Source organism: Pagrus pagrus, assembly GCF_965226575.1.
Source record: "Pagrus pagrus genome assembly, chromosome: 11".
Classification (NCBI taxonomy): domain Eukaryota; kingdom Metazoa; phylum Chordata; class Actinopteri; order Spariformes; family Sparidae; genus Pagrus; species Pagrus pagrus.
In genome coordinates, this window is record NC_140195.1 from 13,867,550 (window position 1) to 13,888,541 (window position 20,992).

Sequence of the window (20,992 nt, forward strand, 5' to 3'; positions counted from 1 at the left end):
TGATACACAACTTTTTTTCTTGTGAAATACTAGATAGTTTGATTTAATTTAAGTTTTAAATCTCTGGAGGGAAACTCCCTCATAATATGATGAGGTGTCACAGGTAGGCACTGATTTATTTTAAGTATAAGCCAAAAAGTTTGGGCAGCATTGCTCAAGATCAAACTAGGTAGACTTATGACCTATTAGTGGTGATTGACATACTTAGTGTGTAATTCCAGTACCTTTCGGTCCATTTCATTTCACTTTGATTCTTTTCTCTGTCAGTGATCTGAGCTGGAATATGATCGAGTGGATCCACCCGGATGCCTTCACCTCGCTTCACTCTTTGATCAAACTGTGAGTAAACAGAAGATATATAACTGTCACTGAAAGACTCTTCTACCTTTCATCTGGTCCTTCTACAGTGTCACTCTTCTCCCCTAGAAGACATGCCAGATTTGTGCATCTTTAATTAAAGTTAAGCTGTATGTCAGTGCTGCTGCCTTACACAAACACTCCACACTTGACTGTGTGTGCCACAGACGACCTGTTGTCTTTGGCTCAGTCTACAGAGAACACTGATATGCATTTGTTATGTGAACACCCCCTCTGTGTGGCCAGGAGACTCATCTCAGGTCATGCCAATACAAACTGCTTCTTTGTGTAAAGACTGGTTGAAGTATGCCTAGCTAAACAAGCAGATACGCTACATCTGAAAGGAAGTGTTATCTGATAGAGAGCCTTGTCTGAACAGTTTAAAATATCTAAGAGACAAGGCTTTTTTGTTACTGTGGATGACCCTCGGCAATATCTGCAATGAAAAAAACATTTTATGAACTTGGCCTGATCTGACACCCCCTCTATTTCTTTCTGTATTTATCTCAGGGACCTGACTGAAAACCGTCTCAGCTCAGTACCTGTTGCAGGTTTGGGGGGGCTCACTCATCTCAAGCTGAGGGGCAACACAGAGCTGTATGAGGCGTTCAGTCCTGATCACTTCCCACGCATGAGGTAACACACAACCACAATCATGCATCCTCAATGTGAACTTTGTATTTTTGTTTTCTCACCACAGACTGATTTAAGGTGACAACTTACCCAGGTGTGTATCCTGTGGCTGTAATAAACAATGGATCACTTCCCTTCCCTTTAATTATCCTTCATCTCACAATTTTCTATTAATATCATCAATTTACCGAAAGCATCCAAGGTTGACAATAAACTAATCACGCTGTGTCCCTGCAAGCCATTCCTGAACTGAGCTAAAAAATGAGGAAGCATTTGTCAGCAGCAAGTTAATTCTTGTTGCAAAGATCCCTGAAGGCCTGGAAAGGTGCTGCAGTGAAGTTAAAAATGGAGAATGAGTTTCAAAGGCATCGGATGGCAGGTGATCAAGTGGCAATGTCGGCATAACTGTAGAACATCGCCAAAACAGAACTGCTGGCATGGAGCCATTTCAAAAACACTGCACATGCACAGTAAATGCTTGGGTTCAAAAATCCACTCCAAAACTGATCCAGAGGTCAGAAAACTGACTTCTGTTTCCCTACAGAAGATGAGCAGTGTTGAGAGGATTACTTTGGAAACTTTATAGGTTACAGATTAGTAGTCACACTGTTAAAAGTAATAAATAATGTCATAATTTGAATTACTTAATTAAAGTAATGTAATGTATTACATTTGATTACTTTTCTAACAAATGTTTTAAACCTTGACAATAAAGCTTAAAAACATAAATATGAGGCCAACTGGATGGGCACAACTGAACACAAGGATCAACCAAATCAACTAATCCAATCAATGACAGGAATACACATTGCTTTGATTGGCAGACGAGAGTTGGCGAATATGCAAAAAAAAAAAAAAAAAAAACAACACTCAAAATTTGAGTAGATATTGGCCAATGATTGGAGCCGAGACATATAAAGCTTCTTGTAAGCTTTCCTTCTCTGGATGGCGTTGTACTATTGTAAAATGTGCTTTGCTGGCCCACATCGTCCCGAAATATACCAAAAGAAGGCAGTCCTGCAAGGCGTAAATATGCGGAGCAGTTCATTTTATATACTACATGCTTTTTACCAAAAAGAACATATTGTAATCCCTATGTAATCTAGAGGTGGGAATCACAATGTAAATCACGATATGATAGGAATTATGTTATGTTGCTCATGTTTTTCTGATTATCGATACATTGCGAGACAGTCATCTAACGATACATCCCGGTATCTGTCCAACTGAAGAATAGAAAGAAAAAGCCATAAACTGGCAAGAAAGCAGAACAGTTCTGAAGTTAAAATGTTGAAAGGAAGGATACAACTGTGGATTACTAAATTCTTTTCAATCTGTGTAAATAAAGTAATGAGTCTGGGAAGTCAAGTAGTCAGGGGAAACTGCATAAAGCATGTGCACCTTTTAAAAAAACCCCAATAAAACGCAATACTTGATGCCAGTTGATCGATAATCAGATTGCAAGAGTGATACGATGTATTGCCGTATTGATATTTGTCCCATCCTCAATGTAATCGCCAACATTTTGATAAGTAACTGTAACAGACTGCGATTACATTTAGATTGTAATTTAATTACATGTATAAGCACTTGAAAGAGCTTTGAAACTTTAATGTGAATAGCCAAAATTGTTTCTAAAAGCTGGGCTAGTAATGCTCAAGCTCACATTAAAATGAACTTCATTCAAGTCTGAAGGTTTTATTTGTGCATCTGTTATGCGTTGTTTTTTCCTGGTCTGTTGTCAATACTATTGCATCTGTTTGTTTCAGGGTAATCGAGATGCCGTATGCCTACCAGTGCTGTGTGTATGGTTCCTGTGACAGCTACAAGCCAGCCAGCCAGTGGGACACAGAGCAGAGCAACACTGACGAGGACCTTCACAAGAGGACTGTAGCCATGTACCCTATCCACGCTGACACACACTGTAAGAAAGCATACAATTACGGTATCTGTGAGAGAATATACACAGTGTATAACACACACGGTACCCACTGGAATGAGGGGTAAAGCAATAGATGGGAATCTGAGCCCCGTATGTGCTCATTGCCATATTACTGACACAAGCCCACTTGAAACATGTCAGAGCCGCGCTGAAACCGCAGCTACCTGGCAGTGTTGACCCTTCCATGCATTCCTGTGGCAGCCGTAAAATCTAAATACCAATAAACCACAATTAAGTTGAAATTAAAACCGTTATTCCAACTCTATTAAAGCTAAAAATAAACAAATTCTGGGTGTACCAAAGGGTAACGATAACAAAAGATGATTAAACCATGACATATCGCTGATTAAAATTTATTCATCTTTAATTGTTAGAGAAACAGTGTCGGTGATGAAATTTCATGCAAGTGCCAATTATAGTCTATAAATATTATTTTCTCTCATCGCAGAAGAATGTTAGATCACCTCCCTTATTGCACCAATCCCCTGCAGCCAGTGCCACCCACAATCTAACACGCATATACTGTGTAAGCTGTCATAAAACCTCACACAGGCTAAACAGACGTTATAGAACAGAGGTTGTCAGGGTCACTGAGGGGTTGGACCCAGAGTTATGATCATGTATTTTTCCGTAAGTTTTCAATTTTATTTTGTTTAACTTTTGTCTTGCTTCAGTTAGTTTCCAGAGTGGGTTTGCTTGTCTTAGTTTAGTTTTTGGTTTTGCAATTTGTGAAATACTGACGCCATCCCAAAGTGTCAGTATTTGACAAGTTGGGAATGAGACTCAAAAATCAACTTTCTTATGAAATGAACCTTTAACTAAAATGTTTTTTTTTCATGCCTAGTTTTACTTTTTATTTTAGTCAACTATTAAAAAAAACCTAGGTTGGATCTCTGATTGTTGACCATAACAATGCCTTATTCCAGATGACCCTGACCTCGAGGAGTTCCAACTAGAAATAGAGGAATCCAAACTACAGACCAGTGTCCAATGCACACCCACTCCAGGTAACTGAACTTACACCTTCTGTGATGATAATCAATCTTTTATCAATTGAGGCATGAATTCAGCATATTCAGTCTGTTGGCTGACAATTTGTATGTTTGCAGGTCCTTTCCGTCCCTGTGACTCTCTGCTGGGCAGCTGGCTGGTCCGAGTGGGCTTGTGGTCCATCTCCTTGGTGTCTCTTCTGGGGAACTCCCTCCTGCTCCTGACCCTCTTCGGCTCGCCCGGCTACCTGTCACCGCTCCGTTTCACTGTGGCCTGCATGGGTGCTTCCAACCTGCTGACAGGTGTCTGTACATTCACCCTGGCCCTCGTGGACGCTCTAACCCTGGGAGATTTTGGTCACCATGGTGCCCGCTGGGAAGGGGGTCCTGGTTGTCAGGCAACAGGATGGGTCTGGGTCTTTGCATCTGAGGCGAGTCTGTTGCTGCTGACTCTAGCTGCTGTGCAGTGCGGCGTGAGCGTGACATGTGCCCGTGCCTATGGAAAGTCCCCATCCCTTGGGAGTGTACGCACATGTGCACTTTTCTGCCTCACTCTTTCCCTGACCCTTGCTTCTCTTCCACTGGTAGGGGTTGGGGAGTACGGGTCCTCACCTTTCTGCCTTCCCTCACCCCTGCCGCCACCATCCTCTCGGCTGGCTTCCTCCCTGGGCTTTCCCTTGGCACTCATTATGATGAACACACTGTGCTTACTCATAGTGACTGGCTCATACATCCGCCTCTACTGGGAGCTACTTAGGGGAGAGTGTGAGGGCCTGTGGGACTGTGCTATGATCAAACATGTTGCCTGGCTAATATTCACCAATGGCCTCCTCTATGTACCAGTAGCTTTCCTGTCCCTCTGCTCCCTCCTGGGTCTCCTCTCTCTGGGGGAGGAGGTGCTAAAATCAGTCCTTCTGCTTCTCCAGCCCCTTCCTGCCTGCCTCAACCCCCTCCTCTTCCTCCTTTTCACGCGAGATCACTCCCAGTTTTTCTTCTGGCCTCACCCCAAAGCGCGTCCACAGCTACGCAGGGACCGCACCCTGGACTCGCTGGTTTCTGTGGAGACAGAGAAGAGCTCCTGCTCTGATTCATCGACACAGGTGTCGCTCGCTGATACTGATGCTCTGTATAGCGGGGTGCCCCCACTCCAACCCCGATTGGATCCAGTCAGGTTTTCCCACTGCTCCTCCACTTCCTCTGTTCCTCTCATCCCTTGCCAGATACCTACTCCCACTGCCAGAGATAGAGACAGGGTGACAGAACGAGGGAGCCTGAACGACGATGAATGTGTCAAGAGTTTGGATCAAGATGTGATTCATAAAACTTGCTCTCTCTATCACTCTACCCTGACTCCCTCTGCAACCTCTTATCCATGAGCCTTCAAGCTAGCTGTCTGAATAGCTGCGGACACTCAAGGACCATCGAACAACAGCAGCAAGGCCAGCTCTGGGTTATCAATCATCGAGCACCTAAGAATGAGTCCACAGAGAGAGAGTAGAGTACTCAAGAGAAGTCTGTGAGAACACAACAAAGTGCCGAAAAAGTTCCCTTCACAGTAAAGACTATTAAAGGAAACACCATGCTACATCTTGACTGTTATAGTAAAGGACAAATTCAGACACTACTCAGTGGACTGCATCAGTCATGGACTCGCATGACAAAAAGAAAGCTCAAATAAAACTGCATGGAAAATCTAAGCAACAGACAAATCAAAGGTTTAGCCAGGGGGATTTAGGTAGAACCAGTAGAATTTTAAGTGTAAATGTTTATACTGAAATGTGATAAGACATGCAGCTTAGAGGTTACAGATTGTTTGGTTATATTTTAAGTGGAGTTATCTTATTTTTTTTTAATATAAGTTCTATCCTATTGCTAAGGTCTGTTTCAAAGAAAGGGAGTCATCATCAGACACACCAGAACATTTTTACCAGAGTAAGCTAACATTTTTATACACAGAAATGTTATTATCTCATATATTTCTTTGCAAATGTATAATAGCTGTTATAAAATGTTATTCTTTATATGTGGCAGCAAAATGCAACAGGAAACAGATGGCACATTCAGTTTCATACAGTTTACATGATTTTGTCTCAAATATGTAACTCTGCCCACGGAGGGAAGCAGTTATACAGACTGAATGGGATGTAGCTATCTTTCTACAGACATTAGAGTAGGCTAGCAATATGTACATACAATGTAACTACCTCTGAACTAGCATGGTATTGACTCACTACAGCCTTATGATGTTTGTCTCCCTTTTTATATGCAGCAAATATATAATTTTATATATTAAGAAATAAATCCTTAGTTTGTAAAAAAAAACAAAAAACAACCTTGCTATTTAGGATGTACATACTTTGTATACAACTGGTACGCATATGTTTGAATAAAATTATTATCTTCATATTGTATATACATCAACCACTCTACTTTTATGCTGCAATACTGAAACACACTTCCACACCAAACAAGAAGCTGAACAATCAATTAAATAAACTTTAATATCACAACACGAACATAAAAATTACACATAAATATGTAGATATCTCTGGATTAAGAGGAATGCATACATAATAAAAAGGAAGAAGTATTTGAACTAAAGAGACCAGAGGCTCAAACACCTGAGATAGAAACTACATGCAAGTTCTCTTTGCAGGCTCCTCCACCTCCTGCTGTACACCGCATGTCTCTCTTTTACGTGATGAAGCTCTCTGATCCGGAGTATTTTCTTTGTTGGTCTCCACAGCTCCCTGAACAAAGAAAGATACTCTTTTAGACAATGGCAGCACTGCCCATCTATGCTCCTCCACAACCAAAAGACTGAGAAATGTAGAGGTCACATTTGAGTACAAATACAATAAGCTGCATCACTTTGTTGAAAGTGAATACTGGGAACATTCAACTGAGAGAGCACAGCACCACCTTGTGGCTAAAATATCCAACTGCACACAGCTTACACAAGGAAGACAGTATAGTACTGTGGAGCAAGCTACAATAACGAAGCCACCCAGTAAGAGTAATGCACCCTAACCAAAAAGGTCAGGATATCATTAAAAGAGGAAAATTGCTTCAATCATCATACACCAGAGGAACTTACCTTATTCTTCTGAACAGCATGTTCCTGTGTCCACTTCCTGGCCTTCTCCATGAACAGCTGTTTGCTGTACTTGAACTCTGATGACTGCATTTAAAAAATGTAAGCCTATTTTTACAGTTGTATGCAGTGAAAATACACACTTTATGACAGGGTGACCATTCAAATGCTCTCAACTGCAATTTTTAAGGAGAAGTTCATCAAATTCAGTAATTATCTACACGCCCCAATGTCGATGAAAAGTTGGGTGACGTTTCTTAGTCCACAAAACATTTCTGGAGTTTTACAGCAACAGAGTTGTAGCATTCTCCTAAACTACTGAAGTGGTTGGAGACTTGTCGTAAGACATAAAAAAAACAACTGAAAACAAATAAAAATACAGCTCATCCAGCGTGTCCAGAAGAGTAGATGATGACTGAATTTCATTTTGGGGTAAACTGCAAGAGGTTGTACTTTTGAGACAAGAGGTACAGGTGTTTTAGACTGATATCTAAACAAGCTATTCTGGCATTTAGTAAAACTTTTGGCTTGTAATTAAAAAAAAAAACCCTCCTGGAACGAGCACTCAATTCTTTTCCAGGTGTGTCATAGTGTTATTTAGCTCTAAGCCATTCTGATGTCCAAAAACAACTGTGTCACATATGTATATGTATATGATAACGCTCACAAAAACAAAAAATAAAATGACCATAGTGCGAGCTCAGTGCTACTCCAACAGGTAGAATGATTTTTGTGAGTGCAGGATTATGTGTGACTCACAATATCGGCCATGAGCGGGTCATCCGGATTGGGTTCAGCCATGAGCAGCTGAATGGAGGTGAGGACTGTGGAGATGTTTAAGGATGGTTTCCAGGCACCCTGAAAAACATAAACAAAAAAAGAGAAAAAAAAACATTCAATCTAATGTTAGCTGGTATATTGCCTCACTCACCAAACAAAAGCCAGATAATGGAAATAAAACAATATATTTTTTATTTTGTTTAGCAGCAGTTACAACCTTTGGTGGGAGTTTGAGAGCATCATGGCAGATACGTCCTGAATTGTCGATGTTTGGGTGGTAAATGGGAGTCAAGAATCGTATTTTGGGAGGCTCAAATGGGTACCTAGGAGAAAAAAAGAGTGGGTAAGTCTTACTAGACTAAGAGTTTATAACAAAGAAAAGGCAGAGAGAACACAGCAGTGTTAATGCTTTGAGGCTGTGGGCTCTTCATTTCTCTATTTTGTGCCTCCTTGTCTTCTTTTTGATCTCAGTGCCTCATATTGAAGGATGTCTCAATTCCTAAAATGCTCCTTTCAACAGTAAGCCATAGAGAAAAAAAAATAGACGATGCAGCTGTGCCACACATCATATTTAATTGGTGTCTATTTAAAATGATGGCACGGATATCTTATTTTGATAAATGCCTGTTGCTTCGACTCCTCTCTCTGAGTGTCTCTTCCTCGCCTCCTCTGCTCACATCTCTGGTGGGAGGGACTAAGACGTGAGGAGAGGAGGTGAGGAAAGGCATCAGAAATGTACAAAGTGAGAAATGACAAGAGGGGTGTACCTCTCTGGGACCTTGATCTCTAAGGAGAAGAGTCCACCCTCATATGGAGTATCTGTTCCACCCATTATCTCTGTAAAACAGAAAAGTGTACAATAAAGTATTATCAGGTAGATGAAACAGATATTTAGCTTGTCACATTCACCACTCAAAAATAAGTTAGGGATATTGGGATATGGGTGCATATATGCGTGTGCATGGATATGCCAATAAAAGTGTGAAATGAAATGTGTTGTATTATTTTTGGGGACCAAAAATATTCCCAATAACTTACGTGCACGGAGGTCGTCTATCCGTTCCTCGGTCTGCCAGCATGTTATCCCGGGAGGGGGCTCGGTGCTCAGCATCTGGAGTTCACGCTTCAAACGGGAAGCCCTCTGCATCTGTAAGCAGAGGATTGATATTACTTATGTATTCATTTTGACCCGATAAAAATATTCGCTCAAAAGTTTAGTTAGTTAGCTCCGGTAGTTCAATAATTGTTGGGCTGGACTTAATTTAATTTAACGTTAGCTTTCGTGTTAGAGGCTCCAAGCTAGCTAACGTTTAAGCCTGGTTATGGAAACATGTTGTCTCTGTGAGTCAAGTAACCAAACAATGGTCGAAATAAGACGTTGTTTACTCGATATTAAAAGACAAAGGCTTACATTTCTCCCGCTTTGATAACTGTCGTCCACTTCACAGCCTAAACTTCAGCTAAACTTCACTTCTTGACTTCACAACACCGTCAGAGAGGAGGCGACGTGAGCTCTGTTTTGGATTTCCCTCTCCCTACGTCATCAACACCGCCCGCGCTTCACTTCTTCTTCTTCTGTTGTTTTAAAGGCGAGTTGCACCAAACCGGAACACGACTGCCACCTGTCGTCGAATTGCTGGTGTTGTCTTTATTACCTGCGGTTAAAACGTGGTACTGAAACTCATGGTTTGTCTCACCTCCCTGAAAAAACAATGTTTTTAAGTTACCTTGAGGTCAGAGCTTCGTCGTTGATTGATTTGAAAATTCTGGACAAACTAAAGTGACATGGATGAGTTTCTATTCTCAAAATCTACCTTTATTTGATCAATTTCTCTATGTCTAACTCAGGCCACTGTTAATAATTCTGTCTGTTTTTACCCCTTATTTTACTCACAGTGCAATCACCCAGTGTTGTAAAGAGTAAAAGTAAAGATATCATGTTAAATTATTACATTGGTAAAAGTCACCCCATGAATAACACTAAAAGTTAGAGTCTTTAAGTATGATATATTATATGTACTCAAGTGTCAAAAGTAATTTTCTGGCAATAAATGTACTCAGTAAAATACAAGTAGAAGTGAAATTATACATATATTTACATATATACTGTAAACAATGACCGATCATCACCCTGACCAATTATTGGATCCAATGTAAAATATTTTTCTGATTAAAAATTAATGAAATGAATTTAAAATGCGCTACTTTGGCCTGGCTCTGATGCAGCATGCACTCTGCAATTGCTGTACTGTAGGCAACTGGACTCGTTTCAGTTTCTTGAAGACGTTTCACCTCTCATCCAAGAGGCTTCCTCAACTGGAGTTAAGTTAGTTAGAACCGAGGAAGCCTCTTGGATGAGAGGTGAGACGTCTTCAAGTAACTGAAACAAGTCTCTAAGATACAGCACTTAGATTAACCATGACCTGGATGACTGAGAACCTTCATCAATCATTTGCCTCCAAAATGTAGTGGGAGTATAAAGTAACAGAAAATTGAAATACTCAAGTAAAGTACAAGTGCTTCATGATTGTACTTGAGTAAAGGTACTTTGTTACATTCCATCACTGCAATCACCCAATCATAGGTCAATATTCTCATCTATGGGCCACTGTAAATACCTGTATGTTTTTAATCTTTAGTATTTGTAAAGTAACACAGAGGCACTTTTATGTACAGCTTATTTATTGTCTGTAATTTGAAACTTTGTACCCAATGCCCGCCACTTAAATTTATGCATTGCAACAGTATTTGAATTTTGCAGCAATGTATCTTTCAACTTTGGTTTTATTTGATTTTATGAAATTCATATCATCATCGTCAGTTCATTCAGTTATTGAAAACAAAAGGCGAGACAAGGAGTGTGTAGTTGGTTGCAGTTTGGAACTACACTGCTATAAGCCACCAAATCCTACACACTTGACCTTTAACACTTTTGTCATTGAATTATTACACAGTTAATGCATACAAAGCAAACACAATTAACAGTGTGTATTGTATTTCACTTCTTTTCTGTGTTTTTCTAGTTTGTTTTTATTCAAGCATTAAAGAAAAATCAGAACACACACAATCTCTCACTCTCAGTTTGATTTAAATCTTATTTCCAGGCAGTGGCATAAATAGCCTGAAAAGTAATGTGGTTGTTCTGTTTGTCTTCCATACTGACGTCACTGAAGCCAGAGTCTCTCAGAGCTGCCATGTAGGCCTCGGGGCGCCAGTTCTCTCCTGGCATCACTCGCTTTGCTGCAAAAGCAGCCACATTGCTCAGCCTCAGTGTGGTCACCATCAGGCCTCCTGGGACAATTGTGCAGAGAGAAGAACGTCAAAACTAGAAATAAGGTACTTAATCAAAGAAAGTAGTAGAAGAAGAGTAGAAGTAAAGACCGGCTTACTGTAACAACATCATATCCTACCTGGTTTCATTACTCTGTGTATCTCTGCGGCTCCCTTCCTGAGGTCAGGCCAGAAGTAGTAGCAGTTACAATGAAAAACTTTATCCACAGTGCTGTCTGCAAGAGGCATCGCTGCTACATCACAGTGGTGCAGGGTCACTTTCCCACTGGCAACAAGTTCCTTCAGTCGCTCACTTGCCATCTGTAAGAGAAGAAAACGAAAAATGTTTTACTATTCCACTTTCTCAACTATTGTCTGTTTGCCAGGGGTTCTATTTTTCTATGTTTCTGTTTTTTTTAGGAAACTTCAACATGAATGTGATAAACAAACTTGACTTCCACTCTGTCGGTATTTATACTTGACCTGATGCATGTACTCTGAGTAATCCACCCCTATGAGGTGGCCTGTGGGCTCTGTGAGCAGTTTGGCTGCTGACTGCAGACCCAGTCCCGGGCCGTGACCCAGCTCCAGCACTGTATCCCCTGGTTGGATCCCACTCAGCTTCACAGCATTTTCCTCAAGGAGCCGGTTGCGTGCTGTGAGAAACCTACTGACCAGCCACCCTGCTACTGATCGTGTTGGGTGGCCTAACTGTTTCCCCAGTTTTTCAGCCCACATCACTGAAAAAATATGACAGAAAAGACATGTGGGTCAAGGTTAATACAGATGGTTTCAAAAACTATTACTAACAACCAGAAAATGCAATGCAAATTCTTGTAGCTAGCATAGCCAGGGACCCAGTGTTTACAAATCTTCACTAAGCACTGGTTTCCTGTTAGTGTTAACAATGCATAACAATATGGCGACGCTGGTGACATGTTCCCACCACTTTTTAAAGGCATAATTAGTTAAGTTTGTGCTAAAAAAGGAGCCTGCATCATGAAATGTTTTTAAAAAACAAAACAAATGACTTGCGATTATGCATTTTTGCCCTCGCCATTACATTGCCCAAATGTTGAAGACTGTTTCTAATAGTTCCTATAGTTCAAACACTTTGTGATTCTGAGTAATGTTATTCTGCTATAATATGGTTATACATTATATCCAGTCAGTAGTCTGATATCTTTGATATCTCCCTCTAGTTCTACCGCTGTTTTTTCGCTCTATAATTTCCCCCATGGCTAAACAGGAAGTTTCTATTCATTTGTAAAGAAATGCGTTCCCTTGCGTTGGACACTAGGGGAATTATCCATATATTCACGGATCTACAGACACCAGTCACATACATATGTGGAAACAATGCGTTTCTGAGAAGCATATTATGCATACGCGACTCAAAAGGCGAGGGAAGGCACTTTATCAGGTGGGCCGGGGCCCCCGCTGGCCACCCCTTGGGGCCGCCACTGTGTATAAATATATGTAGCTCTTCTTATCTAGGCTATTTTTTTTCCCCCAGTCCACAATCAAATCAAAACTTGAAGATTCACAGTGAGATTTTCAAGTAATGAGCAGTTACGATCCAGATATTTTTTTGAAATCGGGGGATCAGCCTTTATTTAGTGGCTCTTGTGTCATTAGTTGTATCTTATAGATGATGTAGGTGCTTCAATGTTACATTCATTACCATTGTGTCACTGTACATTAATACTAGTGTTTTATAGGCTTTATAGTCCTTGCAGAGTCGCCCTCATGCCTGTCCATTTTCCCTCATTTACCTGGCTAATCCTGCCCCCTTGTGGTGGATCAGTGTACACCTTATGTGAACGCTTTCTCCATAGGCTCGGTGTTTGGAGGAGTTGAATCGTCTCTTGAACTGCAGTTTACAGCTCTGTCAGATATGTTTGCTCGTGTCCTCTGACGGACTACTTACCTCTCCTGTCGTCCAGCAGTGCGCTCCTGCAGTGTAACAGTGTGATCCTGAGGTAACACTGCGGTCCGCTCGCGTGTTTTGGTCTTCAGTGAGTTGGCAGGAGGAGGAGGAGCTCCGAGGCGCACTCTGTCCTGTAATATCATTCAGTTATTCACACTCCCACTGTTTTTTTTTTCTTTCTCTTTTTTTATTTAACTTTCACTCACTTCCTGCAATTTTTTCATTTGACACCCCCCACATAAACCACCACGCACACACACACGCACACACACACACACGCAGATATTTCTTGAGTTGTTATTATTTTAAGCAGCCTTCCTATAAACACGCGGCCCTGTTAAGCTCTGATGTGTTTTTGGAAACGTCGTCTACGGTCGCTTCCTCCAATCAGCCAATTTTGCGCATACACACACGCACACACACACACACACACCCGCCCCCCCTTCAGAGGATTGTGTTTCTTTCGTTTTCATTTCCCGGAAGGATCGAATATGAAAATAGTAGAGTTTTACTTCACCGAGTCTTACATATATAATAATGAACTTCCAGGAGGATTGACCGTCACTTTGTTTCATTTATAGGACGACTTGGGAGTTTGCTTACAAGGAAATAATCCTGTTTCTTCCGTACAGTCGAATAGGTAAAGGACATTTCCATGGAGAACGTTTCCCCGCCACCTTTGGTCAAGGTAAGTGAAGAGCAAACTGTCCTGTCCTTAAAAACAAACAAACAGAGAGCACAACTGCATTATTTTATTTATTTATTTTTACATTGACAGCTTCAGTCTTAGGGAATGCTTTTAAGACATTTTTTTTTTAAAGTTTCTGTTTCTTTACTGCCACTTCATGGCACTTCATGGGCACGTGTGTGGGTGTTTTGCAGCAAGAAAACAGAGCAAACAGTCCTGTGTCTGTAGTGCATGGAAGCCAAGTCACTGTCCCTCTCAGTGTGCTTCACTCCACCCCCAACCAGCTTCCTGTGGTCAGTCCTCCCACTCAGGAGGACTTGTGGCATCTACCTGGACGGCTGCGTGAGTCAAACCCTGACATACGCTGTGGAAGATTTCCCTTTATGCAGCAAAGTAGACACAAACACCACCTGGCACAGTGGGGGTTTTGACCTCAGTGCATCTGTTTTCTAGGAATAAACCCATCTCTGTGGGATAAGGAGGATGTTGCCCACTGGCTCCACTGGGCTCAGAAGGAGTACTCTCTGCGCCGGCCTGAGAAGGGACGCTTTGAGATGAACGGTCGAGCCCTGTGCCTGCTCACCAAGGAAGACTTCAGGCGCCGCTGTCCCAGCTCAGGTAGGATCGAGTGCAGAAAGAGTGTGTGCTGACCAGTTATGTGACTCTGCTGTGACATGCACCCCCTGTTTTCTTCAGGTGATGTCCTGTATGAGATCCTGCAGTGTGTAAAACAGCAAAGAAGGAGTATTATGACTCCCTCTCAGGCAACTGGGAACATCCAGAGCCCGGTAAGCTGCCAGATACCCCCGCAGAGCGTCCAAGAGAGCCAGCCTCCCGCAGTCAGTGACAACCAAGGTCAGTAATGTCAAATCCGTTAGACTCAGTTTCATTTTGAGAGAACAGTTCTCAGAAGCTATCAATAGAGAGTAGAGAGAACTGTTCCCAAGACAGTTAACCTTTCTGCACTGATCCGTACATTTGTGCTTGTCATAGGTTTCCATATTTACATTTCTACACAATATGTCACAATACTTTCATCATTACATTTTTATGGCCCGACAGTCATATTTGAGGTGGAGGGGAAGGTGGTGGAGTAACAGGGCAGAGAGCTGCTAAGCCAGCGATCGCAGTTTGAGACTGTGTTTCAACATTCATAAGGATGAAACCTCTGGATATTTTTAAAGGTTTACAGGTCTTAGGAAGTACTACTGCATATCCACTCAGTGGCTAAGTTGCATTGTGGGTAATGTAGGCACCAGATTTTGAAAAGCAGTCCACTGTTCCAGCATCGCACTCCTACAACACTGTTCGACACATTATCAACGTTTTCAAAACAAAAGATCAAAGAGATATCACCTTTTTTTATTCCACGCTTTCTTCTTCCTTTTCAAAACCCGGTGCCTATTTCACCCATAATGCACCTTAGCCACTGAGTGACATGCCTCGAGGTAATTTATCAGATTACATGCAGCTTCCTCTGGAGCCACAGCACTTGTATGTTCATTTTTTCACATGTGCAGTTCTCCCCAAGAGCTGTAAAATTGCTGGAGTTATCCAAACCTAACCAGAACATAATGACAGCGCTGTAGCAGGAGAGTTTTACATATCTGTGGTTTGCATGAACATGTGTTGGCAACATTTATTCTAATTGAGTTCGACAAAACAGGCACAGATGTTCAACAAAACAAATACAATCACGCTTAAGCATTTAGCTATTGCATACAGGAAAGATCAGGACAACAAACTATCTACATCAAGGTCAGTTTGTTACAGTATTCAGATGTGGGTGCACACAGTCACACAGTGCAAGATGATTGTTCGAGTGTGTTGCGTATCAAATCAAACTTGTTTATCCTGGTTAGATTGTGCAAACACTTCCTGATCAGCGGTATGCGCTGTACATGTGCAAACGAATCATGCAGGAATTCATTGCTCTCTCCTCCGACCGTTTTATTGGATTTGTAAATACATCTGTCGGCTTCTCATTCCCAAAGTTTAACCCCAACCAATGCATGCTGCCCTGAAAACCATATGCAAGTCAAATTAATGTAAATTTTACTTTTCACGCTACTTTTTCTATACATGTGAGGACCAGGAGTTAAATAAGTAACCACAATTTCAAATGGCATGTAATATCATGAGTATAAAATGGAAATAAAACTTGTTGTGCAGTGTTTTAATGTCTCACTACATTTTGATGAACAGAACTGCCTCGTGTGTAATGTGCTATGTGTTGCATGTAAAAATGTATTTGCAGCTGCAACCATTAGATAAACCTGGACGACCAAAAAGCACGAGGACAGTTCTTGAGTATAATTACTTTGTCCCTCTGCACTTTTGGTGAGGACATTTTACCCTTCAGTAGAGGAGTACAAACACACACTCTTTGTTTCACCCAACCATAAAAACGGTACTTTCCATTTGAAGAGCAGGACTTGTGCCAGTGGGTGTGCCATGATTACCTGGAAACCAATTATCTTTGAACTCCAGAGTCCAGATCTGTGACTTTGTCCTACATACTGCAAGCAAGTAGTGAAATGGCCCCTTTGAGTTTAGCAGTGAATGTGTGAAATGTTCATCACTTTTGCTTTCTGTTTAGCTCTTTTTTCACAGTTCCTCATATTTCTCGCTAACAGTTTCCATGGCTTTCACAACTGCAGTGTCGGCAGCTGTTGTAACCGCCATGACGAACCAGCCAGAGCCCATGTCACCTCTCACAGATCGTCCAATGATCTTTTATACCTACCCTGCTGCACTCACACATACCAGTGGGTATAAACAAAGGACAATTATCAGAAATAAAGTTCCCTGCAGATGTAATTATTCACAGTTTTTCTGATTTTCTGTCCACTCTGTTGCTCTCTGGATCTTTCCTACTCTCTCTTTTAGATGGATCAGCAGATGTCTCCATGTCGCCCCACAACCAAGCTCCTCCACAAACAGAGAGCATCATCCAGGAACCGCTCAACCTGTCCAGCAGAGAGAAGCCAAGGAGCCCCCTGCACAAAGCCAACGGCCGCCTCCCAGGTAGCTTTAAGTTGGTTTATTGACAGTTTGCTGCAGTATTCACCCGTAAAATATACAAAAACAATGTAGTTTGTATTAGAGAAAGTGCACAGATATGTTAAAAAACTGGACAGCCTTTTAAATCAAGACATGCACAGACACAAGCCTTTGATACATCAGTATTTACTCACTGTGGAGCAGGTTTTTATTCTGCCTTAGTTCTTCAAATTCTTCAAAGAACAACACAGACAGGAAAGCTTTGAGATGGAGTTGTATTTGGATACTTAAAGCTTTAAACGCTTGGCAGGGGACGAAATAAAGGTCAAGATTATCCTGGCCGATTATCCTGCAATTCACGATATTTTCCTGATTATCTTCAAAATATGCATTAAACTCTTAAGATTGCTCTAAAAGGTAGGCAACTGGAGTAGCTTTAACTTTTTTTTGTTAAGAAACAACATTTTTTATTTTTTTGGTGGGCTCCTCATCTCCCTTGCCAAGTCTTTAATCCTCCCATCCCTGATAAATACTAATAATTGATGATAGCAGTAAAAGTTTTGGCAACATGTGGCTTCTTGTTCTAATCATGGCCAGAGTGCAGACTGCTGTGGGACTACGTGTATCAGCTGCTGTGTGACGACCGTTACCAAGAGTACATCAGGTGGGAAGACCAGGGCAGCCTGGTGTTCAGGGTTGTCGACCCCAACGGATTGGCACGTCTCTGGGGAAACCACAAGGTAAGCACCCAGGTCTGTCTGGTTCATCTCACAGGAGAAAAACGCCCTCGATAACGCGTGACCTCTTTTGTTACAGAACCGAGACAATATGACGTATGAGAAAATGTCCCGTGCTCTGCGGCACTACTACAAGCTGAACATCATCAAGAAGGAGCGAGGACAAAAACTACTCTTCAGGTCTCTTTGTCTTTCCTCTTTGTCACTCTCCTCCTGTCTTTTCCCCACACCAACGCACACATTTATGGTCATTGCCTCTTCTCTTTCCCCCCCTTAGGTTTCTCAAACTCCCACAGGACATCAAGAAACCGCTGGCTGACTGCGCCGAGTCCCCAGAACACACTCCACCTCAGGACGGAGACTTTCCACACAGCAGTCCCGCACATGAGTTCAGCGAGGACCACTTTGAGGTTTCCCCCGATCGCGCTTCTCCACAGCCCCCTCCATAGGAAAAAAACAAAACAAAAAACAGTGTATTAAATTTATTTAATACGATAAGATAACACAAATTATTTTCAGAGGATTATGGATTATGTGGTTACCTTACATTTTGAGCTTCAGAAAATAACCCATGCATGTACAGGTGTCACAAAATGCAAATGCTCTGTGCAACCACAATTCCAAAAAGGTTGGGACACTGTGCACAATAAATGAAAATCGAATGGGAGGACTTGACAATGCTTATCGACTGAACTTCAATTGACTACAGTACAAAGGAAAGATATTTAATGCTTAAACTGATAAACTTTGTTATTTTTTGTAAAAAAATACGCTCATTCAAACATGTTCCAAAAAAGTTGGATTGCAAGTCCTTTCATTTACGTCATGAACAGCATCCCAACTTTTCTGGGGAGTCAGGGTTGTATGTATTGTCAGGAATTCTTGCACTGTGAGGTTGCTTTAAATTTAGCTGTGAATCGTTGTATTTATCACTGTGATCGGAACGAACACTAATATCGAGGGATGAGGAAAACTGTGAAAGAAATGACATCAATATTCAAACAACCAAATAATCGTAGGAACTAAAATTTCTCAGGCTTATATTGTTTGGTGATTGTTCGTGGTCACACAAAAATGTTTGACGTGCAGGTTAAATGCCAATTTGTACAATTCGTAGTTTTTTTTTATGTTATTTTACAAATAGTTTGCTTTATCAACCTCAAGTTGAGGTTTTGTTAAGTTTCAAATTTTCAGTAGCCTATGGGTTGATTGTCAATGTTTTTCCTGCTTTATGAAATAAATGTTTTGAATGGTGCCTCCAAAATGTGTTTATTTCTATCCTCAAATACTCAAGTAATGTCTTAGGACACGTATCACTATATTGTTATTTTGTTACTGATGCTCAGTGATAATAATTTAGTTATCCTTTCACAAAATAAATAAAAACTAAAGAAAACAAAACAAGAGAAAAACACAGTTGGTCAGAACTACAATCCCTTTAATAACATCACTTACAGCATTGGCAAGCTCAAAATATACGTAAAGAAAACCTTCACACATCCATTGTACTCATTCTTGCCTGTACCCTCGTGTCAAAGCTGGTATCTGCACCAGCAGGGGGTGATGTGGTAGCACAGTATCCAGTGGATCAGCTGCAGATAAACTAGACAGCAGAAATGTGCGGCTCCTTTTACTAACAGCGAGAGGCAGCAGCAATACTAACAACCAACAAGCTATGATGATCGACAAGACTCCTAATGTCAATTTAAGAGACCGGCGGCCAGGATGAGTTAGCAACACAAATCCAAACCAACACCCTTGACCATGATTTTATACCTCTGGTTGTCCCTCCTCACTCCGGCTGGCTGGTTCTTCAAGTGAAGACTGTTATTTTGACTCCTTTGCAGAAGTAACACGGGCCCTGGGGCAAAGATATTAAAGACTGTATTGATAAGTTCACTGTGAGCTTGTGTGAGCTCACTATAAGCTCACATAAGTGTAACGAACACTGGAAAAAGGAAAAACACAGATATAAAATACATTCGTTTTACATAACTTTTAATCTTTAAAAATTGGTATGGATGTTGATAAATAGAGAAAGAGACAACTCTTCTCTTTGCTGTCAAATTGACCCATTTACTGAAAATTAATCAATGAGTCAGTCAGTTAACTTCGATAATGCGAAGTTTAGGATATTAGCGACTATAAATGAACAGCTGTTTACTGCAGACAGTGTTGCCTTACGTGTAGCGAGTAACAAGGACTGCTGTATTTCACCTTTGGTTGACATGAATGTCCTGTTTTAATGAATAGGAATAGCAGTTTCCTTTGGCATAATCAGAATTGACCTCAAGATGTTCATCTTCAGACACTTCCTCCACTATTTCACTGTCGAAACTAGTTTTCCAGAGCCTCCGGGGCCGTCATCCTTTTGCTTCTGTTGCTCGTAATGTCAAGCTCTGACAGTGCTTATACTGTATGAGTGTAATGTTTGTAGGACTCCAAAGCAGAGACCCATTTACATAAACGTACGTAAATGTTGTTTACACTTATTAAGGGAAGCATAATACGTTTCATAATGAATGGTTAAAATGGGTCAATTTGGCCTGCAACATAATAGGAGGGATAAGATATCTCCTTTATTATATGTGCATTTTATGAAAACCAGTGACAACTGGCATGAAAAGTGCTGCATTGTATTAATATATACAAAATACATTTTACTTACTTTATTTTTACGTAGGTTTACACGGGTCCTTGAAATCCTGTGACCCAGCACAATTTACAAAGTGTTTCAAGCCTTTCTCTCTTTTTTTAATTGTCTCTGAGCTCATGTGAAGCCCGCTGATTCTCATTATAAAAGCTGTCAGTGGCTTAACAGTCATAACCACAGTTTGAGTGAACTACATTATATGGGCATTGAGACAGTGAGAATGCCACGGAGAGGTGGTAGCATGGACAGAGTCCTGCTCCAGAGAGAAGCCTATTGGATACACGTCCTCTACACTCTGATTTCAAAGGGACTGGATGAGGAGATTTCATTTACTTGTTTCCTGTGATACTCCATGTGCTATGTGGTCTCTGTGATACAGTTAGGTGCTATTCTTTTGTGAGATTTTGTTTTGTTTGTATGAGACCCTGCTCATGAGCACACCTGTGATTTTGCCTTCAGCCAGATTTTCTCTTGTTTATTCACCACAAGAGGGATTCAGCACCCTGTACTGAAGCCATATATGTGAGTTGTCTCTTATTTGTATTAACAGTAATCTACCTGGATCTGTGCATCAGGGTATCCTGTGTTGGGCCCTTAAATTTGAGGTAATTGGGCCTGGAAAGTCCTTGGATTTTATGTGTAAGATGGAAAGGGAACCCTATACATTGATTAGGTAACAGTAAAAAGACAACAGAACAACCTACTACAAAAGAATAAAACATTCAGTAGTATAACCAACCGAGTATTTTGTTAAATCTAAAAAGATTCAAGATTCAAGACTTGTGTCATGATTCAGTGTTTTGTTCTTGTTTTCTTTTATTTTGATAGTATGCCCACTGTCATTATTCAATGTCTTCTTGTTTTTCCTGTTTTATTTTGTGATTATGTGTGTGTTTTTCCCTCCCGGTGCTTTTCC

General features: G+C 41.0%; 5 protein-coding genes across 7 annotated transcripts in view; 2 read left to right on the plus strand and 3 right to left on the minus strand.

Annotated features, from left to right (window-relative positions):
• LOC311265076 (uncharacterized protein) overlaps nucleotides 1-2,832 on the minus strand; it is a 60,963-nt gene extending 58,131 nt beyond the window's left edge. The window contains exon 1 of one of the 2 annotated variants that reach the window (XM_084366402.1): nucleotides 2,785-2,832. The gene's annotated coding sequence lies outside the window, so the exon portion shown is untranslated. Of the gene's footprint in view, nucleotides 1-224; nucleotides 303-2,784 lie in introns of those variants that run through there. The other variant, XM_084366401.1, reaches the window with a different exon arrangement.
• Nucleotides 1-6,306, plus strand: part of lgr6 (leucine-rich repeat containing G protein-coupled receptor 6) — a 39,835-nt gene extending 33,529 nt beyond the window's left edge. The window contains exons 14-18 of the mRNA XM_084366398.1: nucleotides 268-339; nucleotides 868-993; nucleotides 2,760-2,914; nucleotides 3,859-3,939; nucleotides 4,042-6,306. Of these exons, the coding sequence (XP_084222524.1) occupies nucleotides 268-339; nucleotides 868-993; nucleotides 2,760-2,914; nucleotides 3,859-3,939; nucleotides 4,042-5,297 (1,690 nt within the window). The 3' untranslated portion in view covers nucleotides 5,298-6,306. The remainder of the gene's footprint in view (nucleotides 1-267; nucleotides 340-867; nucleotides 994-2,759; nucleotides 2,915-3,858; nucleotides 3,940-4,041) is intronic.
• Nucleotides 6,307-6,397: 91 nt separating this feature from the next.
• ube2t (ubiquitin-conjugating enzyme E2T (putative)) lies at nucleotides 6,398-9,348 on the minus strand. Its single transcript, XM_084366403.1, has 7 exons — nucleotides 9,207-9,348; nucleotides 8,834-8,942; nucleotides 8,563-8,632; nucleotides 8,013-8,118; nucleotides 7,775-7,873; nucleotides 7,019-7,102; nucleotides 6,398-6,671 (listed from the first exon to the last, which is right to left on the minus strand). Exons 2-7 carry the CDS (start codon nucleotides 8,940-8,942, stop codon nucleotides 6,555-6,557), a joined length of 585 nt encoding a protein of 194 aa, XP_084222529.1. The 5' UTR covers nucleotides 9,207-9,348; the 3' UTR covers nucleotides 6,398-6,554.
• A 1,213-nt stretch (nucleotides 9,349-10,561) lies between these two features.
• LOC311264941 (putative methyltransferase YdaC) lies at nucleotides 10,562-13,106 on the minus strand. The gene is made up of 4 exons (XM_084366164.1): nucleotides 12,996-13,106; nucleotides 11,549-11,805; nucleotides 11,206-11,386; nucleotides 10,562-11,086 (listed from the first exon to the last, which is right to left on the minus strand). The coding sequence occupies exons 2-4, from the start codon at nucleotides 11,801-11,803 to the stop codon at nucleotides 10,890-10,892; spliced, it is 633 nt and encodes a 210-aa protein (XP_084222290.1). The 5' UTR covers nucleotides 11,804-11,805; nucleotides 12,996-13,106; the 3' UTR covers nucleotides 10,562-10,889.
• A 239-nt stretch (nucleotides 13,107-13,345) lies between these two features.
• etv7 (ETS variant transcription factor 7) lies at nucleotides 13,346-18,678 on the plus strand. Of its 2 annotated transcripts, none has more exons than XM_084366475.1 (9): nucleotides 13,346-13,683; nucleotides 13,878-14,025; nucleotides 14,137-14,301; nucleotides 14,380-14,538; nucleotides 16,320-16,451; nucleotides 16,573-16,710; nucleotides 17,284-17,426; nucleotides 17,503-17,603; nucleotides 17,701-18,678. In XM_084366475.1, the coding sequence occupies exons 1-9, from the start codon at nucleotides 13,651-13,653 to the stop codon at nucleotides 17,870-17,872; spliced, it is 1,191 nt and encodes a 396-aa protein (XP_084222601.1). In that variant the 5' UTR covers nucleotides 13,346-13,650; the 3' UTR covers nucleotides 17,873-18,678. The 2 variants fall into 2 exon arrangements, with proteins under 2 accessions (XP_084222601.1, XP_084222602.1); XM_084366476.1 differs by having other exon boundaries at nucleotides 13,348-13,683; nucleotides 16,344-16,451.
• The last annotated feature ends 2,314 nt before the right edge of the window (nucleotides 18,679-20,992 follow it).

Coding starts and splice junctions, on each gene's coding strand:
- ube2t (XM_084366403.1), bottom strand. CDS start 8,942: ATGCAGAGGGCTTCCCGTTTGAAGCGTGAACTCCAGATGCTGAGCACC. Junction 8,119..8,562: donor GAGATCAAGGTCCCAGAGAG/GTACACCCCTCT, acceptor TTTTTCTCCTAG/GTACCCATTTGAGCCTCCCA. Junction 7,103..7,774: donor ACCCGCTCATGGCCGATATT/GTGAGTCACACA, acceptor TTTTAAATGCAG/TCATCAGAGTTCAAGTACAG.
- LOC311264941 (XM_084366164.1), bottom strand. CDS start 11,803: ATGTGGGCTGAAAAACTGGGGAAACAGTTAGGCCACCCAACACGATCA. Junction 11,387..11,548: donor ACTCAGAGTACATGCATCAG/GTCAAGTATAAA, acceptor CTTCTCTTACAG/ATGGCAAGTGAGCGACTGAA. Junction 11,087..11,205: donor ACACAGAGTAATGAAACCAG/GTAGGATATGAT, acceptor CAATTGTCCCAG/GAGGCCTGATGGTGACCACA.
- etv7 (XM_084366475.1), top strand. CDS start 13,651: ATGGAGAACGTTTCCCCGCCACCTTTGGTCAAG. Junction 14,539..16,319: donor CGCAGTCAGTGACAACCAAG/GTCAGTAATGTC, acceptor TCTCGCTAACAG/TTTCCATGGCTTTCACAACT. Junction 16,452..16,572: donor TGCTGCACTCACACATACCA/GTGGGTATAAAC, acceptor TCTCTCTTTTAG/ATGGATCAGCAGATGTCTCC.